The 11071-nt window shown below is 40.4% G+C and overlaps 1 protein-coding gene across 1 annotated transcript in view; it reads left to right on the plus strand.

Moving 5' to 3' along the window:
- CHP1 (calcineurin-like EF-hand protein 1) overlaps positions 1 to 11071 on the plus strand; it is a 41033-nt gene that overhangs the window by 12506 nt on the left and 17456 nt on the right. The window contains exons 2-3 of the mRNA XM_012649501.1: positions 1662 to 1734; positions 10773 to 10853. Coding sequence (XP_012504955.1) covers positions 1662 to 1734; positions 10773 to 10853 — 154 coding nt within the window. The remainder of the gene's footprint in view (positions 1 to 1661; positions 1735 to 10772; positions 10854 to 11071) is intronic.

Raw genomic sequence — 11071 nt, forward strand, 5'->3', positions numbered from 1 at the left:
AGCAATATAGAAAAATTATGAATTACTAAATGAAAAGTAAGCTATTACAACTATATAAAGTATAGAAGTGACTGACATTATAATAGAGGATATATGAAGAAATGGAAATAGTAGTGTTGGGATTGTGAATAAATTTTGTTTATTCAGAAAATATTTTGGGAAACTTAGTAATTCTTTAACATATTTATTTTTGCTAAACTAAAGGGAACTTTAGTATAAGAGTAGCCTTTAAGGCCTGAGGCTAGAGCTGGAAGAAACTGGTCAAGTTCTTAAAGAAAACAGTTATAACTGGCAGTCAGGAGGGAAATGGAAAGTAATTAGTGCCACAATAAAACTGTGCCTTCCAGCTCATGACATAAAGATGATGATGATGATAGGTAACCTGGTGTGCTTGTCATGTGCCAGGCACTTGGCCAAGCATTTTCCTTTCATTGACTCAGTTTGCTCACAGCCCTATTCACTGACCCCTCACTGGTAAGCTATGAAGCTACGAATGGAATCAGAATCTGTCTGCCTGACCCTCACAAGTGTGTGCTCTTTATAGTGAGCTACTCACACCTGGCTGGCAGGCAGAACAGTCCACAACTGCTTCCTGAGTGGTGGCTGGAGCCCTGCTGCCTCTGCCCTGGATGGGAGTGATTTTGCTCCCTTCTCTGCTCTGTGCTCACCTTAGAGCCGTAACGTAGAGCAGTGCCCAGCTTTGAGGGTGTAACCTAATGCTAAAGAATTCACAGCCACACCTAGTGTGTCCTCTCATCCCAGCTCTGGATCACTCACTTCCTGCTTGCCCCTGTTTACTTTGTTCCATTGTTCCCAACACTGCAAGTAAATTTGTGTTTCTTGAGCTGAGGGAGGAGAACAACTATCAGAACTATTTGAGCCACCCCTTTAAACCTCTGAAGGTACAGCCTAGGACAAAGTCCACATTTGTCACACCCTTTTTGGCTGTTGTCTTTTCTCCTGTGAAAACTCTCACATGCCTTTTTGCATTTTCAAAGTTTTATTGTGTACCTGAAGTTATTACCTCATTAAAATTGTCACCTTGGGCCTGAATTTATGGTGTTTTATCTGTTTTCTTTTTCTTTCTTTCTTTCTTTTTGTTTTTGAGACGGGATCTTGCTCTTGCTCAGGCTGGTCTCAAACTCCTGAGCTCAAGCATTCCTCCTGCCTTGGCTTCCCAGAGTGCTAGGATTACAGGTGTGAGCCACTGCTCCTGGCCCCGAGATTCAATTTTGATTGCTCTTTATTTAATTTTCTAACTCCTTTCATTCTTTAGATTTTAAACTTTCTGCATCGACTCTAGAGATAACGTTAAAATATTTTTGGAGAAGGGGTCTCACTCTGTCACCCAGGCTAGAGAGCAGTGGCATGATCATAGATCACTGCAACCTTGAAATCCTGGGCTCAAATGATCCTCCTGCCTCAGCCTCCTGAGTAGCTTGGACTACAAGTGCATCATCATGCCCAGCTAATTTTTTTATTTTTTGTAGAGATGGGGTTCTTGCTATGTTGCCCAGGCTGGACTTGAACTCCTGGTTAGAGACAACTTTAGAATTGCTGTATCGCCCTAGCTTACTCACTGGAAGCATCTGACAGTAGGGTGCGGGTTCAGTTCAGGTGAGGTCTATTACCCCAGCTGGGACTAATTTTGTGCTCTTTAGTTTCCCACAGTCAAATCACTCGCCTCTACAGCCGGTTCACCAGCCTGGACAAAGGAGAGAACGGGACTCTCAGGTAGGCAGTTCTCTTCTTTATTTTCCTCACAGAAACTAGAAACTCTCTGGCAATGTCTGAATAGCTACCTGTATCTATCCCAAGAAGCAGACATGATAGGCATCCAGCTTTCAGAGGGCAGGGACCATTTCTTCACTGGTCTTTGAGCATCATTGATCCACAGGGAGTTAAATCAGCAGAACAATGACATTAAATTTATCACCAGATGCTTATTGCTTTATTCCAGCTCTCCTTAGTTTAAATGGCCATTATTCTGGTCCTAAGAACGTACTTTCAAGGCTTTAGCTCTCTCTGCTTGCATTTTCCCTCAATCCTTTCCCAAACATTGGCTTTTATGAAGTTGACCCATAGCAATCCCAGGTGTTCTAGTGTTGTTCTATCTTCTCTTCTCTCATTTCCCAACCCAACCCATAACCCTAGGGTACATCACTTTATGTATATTAATTTTAGACAAGATATTCAGTATTTTAGTTCATAGCAGTGGTTCTCATCTGAAGGCCATTTTGCCACTCAGGGAAAAAATGTCTGGAGACTTTCTTTTTTTCTTTCAAAACAAGAATCTCACTCTGTCACTGGGCTAGAGTGCAGTGGTGTCATCATAGCTCACTGCAACCTCAAACTCCTGGGCTCAAGAAATCCTCCTGTGTCAGCCTCCCGAGTAGGAGGGACTACAGGTGCACACACCATGTCCAGCTAATTTTCCTATTTTTTGTAGAGAATGGGGTCTCGCTCTTGCTCAGGCTGGTCTCAGACTCCTGAGCTCAAGCGATCCTCCTGCTTCAGCCTCTCAGAGTGCTAGGATTACAGACATGAGCCACTGTACCTGGCCTCTGGAGACATATTTGATTGTCATGACTGGGAAATGCCACTAGTGCCTAGTGGGTAGCAGCCAAGGGTGCTGCTAAATATCCTGCAATGCATAGGACAACCACCACGACAAAGAATTATTCTGCCCTAGATGTCAGCAGTGCCAAAGTTGAGAAATTGGTCTAGAGTAAGTATATGATCTCAGAGTGATGTAATGCTGCATTGTTTTGTGTTTGTAATTGTCTTATCACAGTCAAATGAGATATCTCCTTAGCACCATCCCCCACCCTAACTCTCAGTAGCAGCCTTTTTTATACTGTCGTTCTTCAGCTTTGGTTGACTGGCATATAATGAAGCTGTTTGCCTTTCTGGTGGCTGGCATGAAACAGTTTAGGCCATCTTTGGAAGGCTTCTAGCACAGGTATGGGATGTACCATGAAGGGGGAAGAAATATGGTTGCTAAGCCTTTGAACATAATCATCACCCCAAATAGAAACCCCATGTCCATTAAGTAATCACTTCCTATTCCCCCTTCCCTGAACCCCTGGCAACCACTAATCTACTTTCTTTCTCTGGACATTTCATATAAATGTAGCCTTCTTCCGTATAACATGATGTTTTCAAGGTTTATCTATGTCGTAGCATTTATCAGTACTTCATTCTCGTTTATGGCTGAATAATAATATTCCATTGTATGGCGATGCCACAGTGGTTTATCCATTCATCAGATGGTAGATATTTGAGTTTACACCATCTGGCTATCGTGAATAGTGCTGCTTTGAACATTTTTGTGTGGACATACATTTTAATTTCTCTTGGCATATACCTATGAGTGATATTGTAGCTCATATGGATTGTCTTTTCACTCTTTTATAGTGTCCTTCGAAGTACAAAAATTGTCCTACCTACTCTAGCCTTAGAGATCAGCTGGTGAACTCTAAACTCTTTGTAGTGCAGAGAGAATCAGCTTCCTCCAGGCTTTGCTGCCAAACTCAGCTCAAGACCTATTTTGACCGTTCCAGAACCTATCAGGGTGATCAGCTGAATACAAGTGGATTCCAATCTTTTTTTTTTTTTTTCTTTTTTGAGACAGAGTCTCACTCTTTTACCCGGGCTAGAGTGAGTGCCATGGCGTCAGCCTAGCTCACAGCAACCTCAAACTCCTGGGCTCAAGCGATCCTACTGCCTCAGGCTCCCAAGTAGCTGGGACTACAGGCATGTGCCACCATGCCCGGCTAATTTTTTCTATATATGTATTTTTAGTTGTCCAGCTCATTTCTTTCTATTTTTTAGTAGAGACAGGGTCTCGCTCTTGTTCAGGCTGGTCTCGAACTCCTGACCTTGAGCGATCCACCTGCCTTGGCCTCCCAGAGTGCTAGGATTACAGGCGTGAGCTACCACGCCCGGCTGATTCCAATCTTTTGTTACCTGGAATAGCTTCCACCTTCTTAAGAAGGCAGTTGTGGTTATCAGGAGAAGTATTTTCCCTTCTACACTTTTTTTTTTTTTACTTTCCTCTTCCAAGGTGCTCCATGTCTGGGGCCTGAAGCCAAATTCTACAGAGTGAGAGGCTATAGTATACAGTTTGTCATTCTGTGTTCCTTTGTAGTGGTCAGTCCCAGAGCAGAATCTATGGAAGGCTTTGGTTAGAATGGAGCTTCTTCAGAGTGATTTCAGAGATTCACTGCAAAGTATTCTTTTTTTTTTTTTTTTTTGAGACAGGGTCTTCCTTTGTTATCCCAGGTTGGTGTCATCATAGCTCACTACAACCTCAAACTCCTGAGCACAAGCAATCCTCCTTCCTCAGTCTCCTGAATAGCTGGTATTGCAGGCGTGCACCACCATGCCCAGCTAATTTTTCTATTTTTAGTAGAGATGAAGGTCTCACTCTTGCTTACACTGGCCTTGACTCCTGACCTCAAGTGATCCTCCCACCTCGGCCTCCCAGAGTGCTAGATTACGGTGTGAGCTACCTTCCCTATGTATGCAAAGTATGTTTTATAGAACAATAATTCCTTGGTTTGTCAATAGGTGTTGTGTTAAAAAAAAAAAAAAAAAAGAAGGAAGGAAAAATCACTAAAGTTTGTGAGAAGCTTGTTAAAGAAGGTTAAACAGGCCTCCTAGGCTGGGCGCTTCCCTCATGCTATCTTTGTCTCTACCTGCTCCCTTCCCCAAAGGGTAATCATTACCCTGACTTGTAACACCATAGATTAGGTCAGCACAGAAAATATTTAAACAAAAGAAACCATCTTTGTGTCCAAATGCTGACTAAGCTCTCAGCTTGACCTGACCTACAAAAGACCACTCCGGGACCCTTTCCAGCACCCAGCTGCCTTTCAGAGAAAAAACAATTTCTACGGCAATGGTAGAAATATCTCACCCATGGTAACGGTATCTTAAGAAAGTAAGATTAGGCCAGGCACGATGGCGCGGTAGCTCATGCCTGTAATCCTAGCAGTCTGAGAGGCCGAGGCGGGTAGATCGCTCAAGGTCAGGAGTTCGAGACCAGCCTGAACAAGAGCGAGACCCTGTCTCTACTAAAAAACTACCAAAGTTTGCTGTAAAAATATCCTCTGCATTGAGCAAATTTTGATGTTGGGTCTTTGTCAGGTAATAACTTTTTCTCAAATAATACCATGATAAAAATATTCCTGGATATTAAATCATGCAAGCTGAGTTGACTACAGGAGATAGCAGTACTAGCTTCCGTGTAGCTAAGCCTTACAAGGAAGTTTTTAGTGGGAATTGCTAGTTGGCTGTGTTGTTATATGTAACTTTAAAGAAGATTATCTATAAATTTTAGGAGATTGTGTTCTGAATGGTAGCCATTTATCTGCTCAAACACTAAGTGCTTTTGAAGTTCCTTTTCTTATTTGACTTTATCCAGAGGACAGTTGATTTCAATATCCTGGACAAGCACTTGCTTTGTACACAGTGGTACCAGTCATTCCAGGATAGAATTTCACAGATAAGAAGCATGATGCCAGTCTAATTCTCATTCTTTTTGTAGGTAATCTTTTTTTTTCCCCTCTGAAAGCTTCAAATATTGCCTCTTAATATTTTAGAATTTCACCAAGATGACCTTTTTGTGGATTATTTTTCATTATTCATTGCTCAAGATTAGATGAACTTTCCTAGACTAAAAGTAGGTCCTTTAACTGGAAAGTTTTCTTCTATTATTTTTTAAAAAATTATTTCCTCCCTCGTCTTTATTTGTTCTTTATGACATTTCTGTTGGTTGGCTATTGGACCACCATGGCTCAACTTTTCTTTTATATTTTCTGGCTCTTTGGCTTTTTCCTTTGCTTTCTGGAAGATATCTTTGAATTTATTTTTGAATCCTTTTGATGAACTTTTTTCATCCACAATCATATTTTTAATTTCTAAGAACCTTTCTTGTTCTCTGACCTCTGTTGTATCATAATAGCTTATTTTGTTTTATAGATGTAAAACCTTATCAAATGTCTATTGGATTACTTATTAGAGTTCTTATTAGTGCCTGTCAGTCCTCATTAAAGCTGAGGGGGGCCAACCTCCCAACCTTGGTTGAATCCGTGCCCAGGTAGATCTTTCAGTTTCTTTCTAATGGCAGTTCTCCATTTTTTTTTCTTTTTTTTTTTGAGGCAGAGTCTCACTCTGTTGCCCTGAGTAGAGTGCAGTGGCATCATCATAGGTCACTCCAGCCTAAAACTCCTGGGCTCAAGCGACTCTCCTGCCTCAGCCTCCCAAGTAGCTGGAACTACAGGCTTGAACCACCATGCCTGACTAATTTTTTCTGTTTTTGTTAGAGATGGGGTCTTGGTCTTGCTCAGGCTGGTCTTGAACTCCTGACTTCCAGCAATCCTCCCACCTGGGCCTCCCAGAGTGCTAGAATTACAGGTGTGAGCCAAGGTGTGAGCCACTGCGCCAGCCAGCAGTTCTCTATTTTATCCTTGGGACAAATGGTTTTGTGATCTTGGGAAGGGTGCTGGGAGCAGTGGGCAGCTGTCACCTATTCTTTTTCTTTCTTTTTTTTTTAGAGATGGGGTCTCAGTCTGTTGCTTGTGCTGGAGTACAGTGGTGTGATCATAGCTCACTGCAGCCTCAAACTCCTGGGCTTAAGTGATCCTCCCGCCTTGGTCTCTGAAAGTGCTGGCATTACAGGTGTGAGCCACTGCACCCGGACAGGCCCATTGTTTAAAAAGTCCTTTAGGGCTGGGCGCGGTGGTACACATCTATAGTCCCAGCTACTTGTGGGAGGCTGAGGCAAGAGGATCCCTTGAACCCAGGAGTTACAGTGCATTACGATCTTGCCACTGCACTCCAGCCTGAGTGACAGAGTGAGACCCTGTCTCTGAAAAAAAAAAGAAAACAGAGAGGTCCTTTAATTAATTACTTTGAATACTACTTCCCTTACCTGGCAACTCTGAGTGTCTTGCCTCCCTGAGACTCAGCAGGGCAAAATGGCTCTCAACTCTACTGCAGCCTATTCATGGAACTTCTACTCCATCTTGTTACTATATGCACATCTACTTTCTAAATTCCAGATTTTCTCATACTTCTCCCACCCTGATTGTTTATATTGTGGATATATTCTCATGTGTACATTTTTGCTGACATTTCAGCAAAAGGTTTTAGAGAATGAAAATGAGAAGAGGTAAACGTGCATGCATCCATCTCCATCAACCAGAAGTCAGAATGCTACCTTGCGGATAAGCCAGCCTGGCCCTAGAACCTTAAAATAAACAACTAACAGACTCACTTTGAGATTTAGTAGCACGTCACATAAAATAATTTTATTATCAAAACAATAAAATTATTAATTTAATTTAAAATATTGATTAAATGCTTTAGGTAATGGAAATTATTTTCATTTCTGTGTTAATAAATATCTTGTACCATATCATTAATCTCTACTATACTACTTAAATAATCTCCTCATTGTATATAAGTCATCTAAAGCATCAGCTTCTGGGTGCTTGAAATAGAAGTTACCTGTGAAGCAAAATCTCCAAATAAGAAGGAACTTGCACAGTGTAGAGGGATGGCACTCCTGGTTGCTAACAGTCTTTCAAACTCTGGTTTTTCAGAGCATCCCTATGCCCTTGAATGTCTGGAAAACCAGTCCTCTTTGGGAATTTCTTGGCCACAAAGAATGCCATAAACATGGCTCCGTACTCAGACTTGCCTATGATCTTTAATAATATCTTTTTTTTTTGGACCTGTCATGTGTAGGTTTTAATGTCACAAATAATATCTTTTTTCAAAAAATCTTTGAGGAAAATTTTCCTACATATACTATGAGGCAGGATATAATGCCAATATGTTTTTTAATAAGTACATAAAAATCTGAATTTCAAAGGGATCTTGTACTTGTGGCATGTGGGCCACTTTCGAGTGTTTATTTTTATTTATTAGGTTTGTGTTAATGGGTAAATTTGAAAAGATAAGTTTGGAGAAACTGCCAGGATGATCTATATTGTACTACAGTACAACTAATAAAAAGTTGCATATTGTTTAGCAGATGACAAACTATTTTTTATACTCTTTCATTTTTATTTTGATACTTCCAGTAGTATTCCTCTTTGTGTGGTGACTGGAACCACATTGTATATACAATCTAAATTCTAAAACTGGGGTTAAATAGTATCAAAGGACAGGGTTTAGGTCTTTATTGAGATTGGAAGTCTAAGTCTAGATTCCCTTATTGAAATTAAAGGAGTTCAGGCTAGGTTGTGCACCCAACACTTGATAGTAGATTTGGTATTTAAACTGTGTCTCTTCTCAGCCAAAATTACTTAAGCTTGTTAGATTTTAAACTGAAGTATGTGGCCATGCAATTCACATCAGCCTTAGCCTTCATTTAAAAGGGAGTAGTGATTGTTTCTTAACCTATCAAACAAGAGGAGCTACATTTTGGTGATAATGTGGACTTTGTATTATAGAACAAATTATGTAATAAAAGCTTAGTATATGTTTGTTGAATTAAATAATCAGGACCTCAGTGATTTTTCTTTATCATCTTGAGCAATCTAATTATCTTATGATTGGCTTTTTCTGGTTCATTCATTGATATAAAAATTACTGCCCTGGCTGGGTGCGGTGGCTCACGCCTGTAATCCTAGCACTCTGGGAGGCCGAGGCGGGCAGATTGTTTGACCTCAGGAGTTCAAAACCAGCCTGAGCAAGAGCGAGACCCCGTCTCTTCTAAAAATAGAAAGAAATTAATCGGACAACTAAAAATATGTATAGAAAAAATTAGCCGGGCGTGATGGTGCATGCCTGTAGTCCCAGCTACTCGGGAGGCTGAGGCAGAAGGATTGCTTGAGCCCAGGAGTGTGAGGTTGCTGTGAGCTAGGCTGACGCCACGGCACTCACTCTAGCCCGGGCAAAAGAGTGAGACTGTGCCTAAAAAAAAAAAAAAAAAAAAAATTACTACCCTGAATGAGCAAGAAAAATTAGAATCCAGAGTTATTCTTCCAGAGCTTTGTGCTCAGTTCACTAGGTCAGTTTCTACCTGTGTCACCAGACGTGGTGGAGACGAACTTGTTGAATTAATTAAGCACCATGTAAATGTTAAACCACAAGAGGAACAGAGTGTGAAGACTCCTGGGTTAAAATAGAAGCATTTCATGATCTCTTTTGTGTTCATTAGCATTTAGTATAAAGGGGAGGAATGTGTTTTATCTCTTCTGTCAGCAAACTTCTGGAAGGCAGGAATCAATTTATATATACATATTTTAAACTTTTTATCTAGAAATAATTTCAAACTTAAAAATAACAAGAATAGTACAAAGAGAATTTTCATTCTAATATCCAAATTCACCAATTGTTAACATTTTGTCACATACTTCAATGTATATTTACTATAACAAAGACATTCTCAGATCAAAATCAAGAAATTTAGCATTTTAATATAATACTATTATATAATAGTTCATATTCTATGTGGTCCATGTTCCATTTTCACCTGTCACCTAGATGTCCTTTATAGCAATATTTGTCCTTGTCCAGGATCATTCATTGGGTTTAGTTCTATGTCTCTTTAGTCCCCTTTGATCTGGAACAATCCTCTGCCTTTCTTTGTCCTTCATGACATGGATATTTTGAAGAGTACAGTACAGATATATTGTAGCTTTGTATTCTTGGCACAGGACAGCAACTAAAGAAGTTTAAAAAAAAATACTGAATTTTTTTGGGAGAGCAACTTTCTTTCAAGAAGTTTAATATGGAAAAGAAATGTGGTTTTTAGAAAGAGAACACATACTTTGACTTGCAGACTTAGATTTATTTATTTATTTATTTATTTTTTGAGGCAGAGTCTCACTCTGTTGCCTGGGCTAGAGTGGCATGGCGTCAGCCTAGCTCACAGCAACCTCAGACTCCTGGGCTCAAGTGATCCTCCGGCCTCAGCCTCCCAGAGTGCTAAGAGTACAGGCGTGAGCCACCACACCCAGCCCTAGACTTAGATTTAAATCATAGTTCTGCTACTTAGTAGTGGTGTGGCACTGGATAAGTTACTTTTCTTTATGACTCTCAATTTCCTCAGCTCTAAAAGTGTATAGATAAAACATTGGCATGAAGAAATGAGATGTTTATAAAAGCAGCACGTAATATATGTGCAATGAACAGTAACTAACATTTGCTACACCCACCTAAGTTACATGAGGACGACTGCTCTTTGTTATGTTCTCCATTGCCTCTACAGCTCTAGTGTATAAAAGGGAATGGAGCAAAAGCTAGAGACAGAGCAAGGAAATATGGAAATCAGTGGGTTCTCACACTGATATAAGTATTGCCTAAGAATCCATCCAATTTCATAGATGCTTTAGATTTTCTTAACAAGGATATGGAGACCCCTCTAAATATTTTGCCCCCATATTTAAGTTCCGTAGTATTTGATACTTTCCATTTGCTGTTCAGTCTCCAAACTTAATAACTAAGTACAAAATGGTAACGTTCAAGGAATCATTTACTAAGATACAGCTTAGTGTTTGCTTGTCAGTTGGTTTATTGTGTGCTGAATTCACTGGAATGTGGCATAGTCAAATCTGTTTTCTTCCACTCTTGAGTTGGTGCAAGAAACACTTGGCAGCTATTAAAGTGCTATTCTTTGCAGTTATTTGGTATAATTTGCCACAGAAGTAAATTCCAGGAGATAATATTCTTGCCAGGCTGTGTACCCTCATTTAGACTGAAGGAGTTTATGCCAAGGGTCAATGGTCTCTAACTTCAGGTGATTCTCTTGGCAGCCGGGAAGATTTCCAGAGGATTCCAGAACTTGCCATCAACCCACTGGGGGACCGGATCATCAATGCCTTCTTTCCAGAGGGGTGAGTCAGTGTAGTTGATATACTTCGTTTCTGAGGCTGTCTCAGCCTCAATTAATTGCTAATCTGAAATAATGACATTGGGTGGGTCATCTCAGAGTATGATCCCCCTGATCATGTTGGGCATCCTTAATTTGGTCACATCTAGAGTATCTCTTCTTTTGTACCCTCCTCTGTTTTAAACTTCAAATAGATATACAAGCCTGTCTTCAAAATTCTCT

The sequence above is a fragment of the Propithecus coquereli genome, unplaced genomic scaffold (genome assembly GCF_000956105.1).
Source record: "Propithecus coquereli isolate 6110/MARCELLA unplaced genomic scaffold, Pcoq_1.0 Scaffold3, whole genome shotgun sequence".
NCBI classification, from domain to species: domain Eukaryota; kingdom Metazoa; phylum Chordata; class Mammalia; order Primates; family Indriidae; genus Propithecus; species Propithecus coquereli.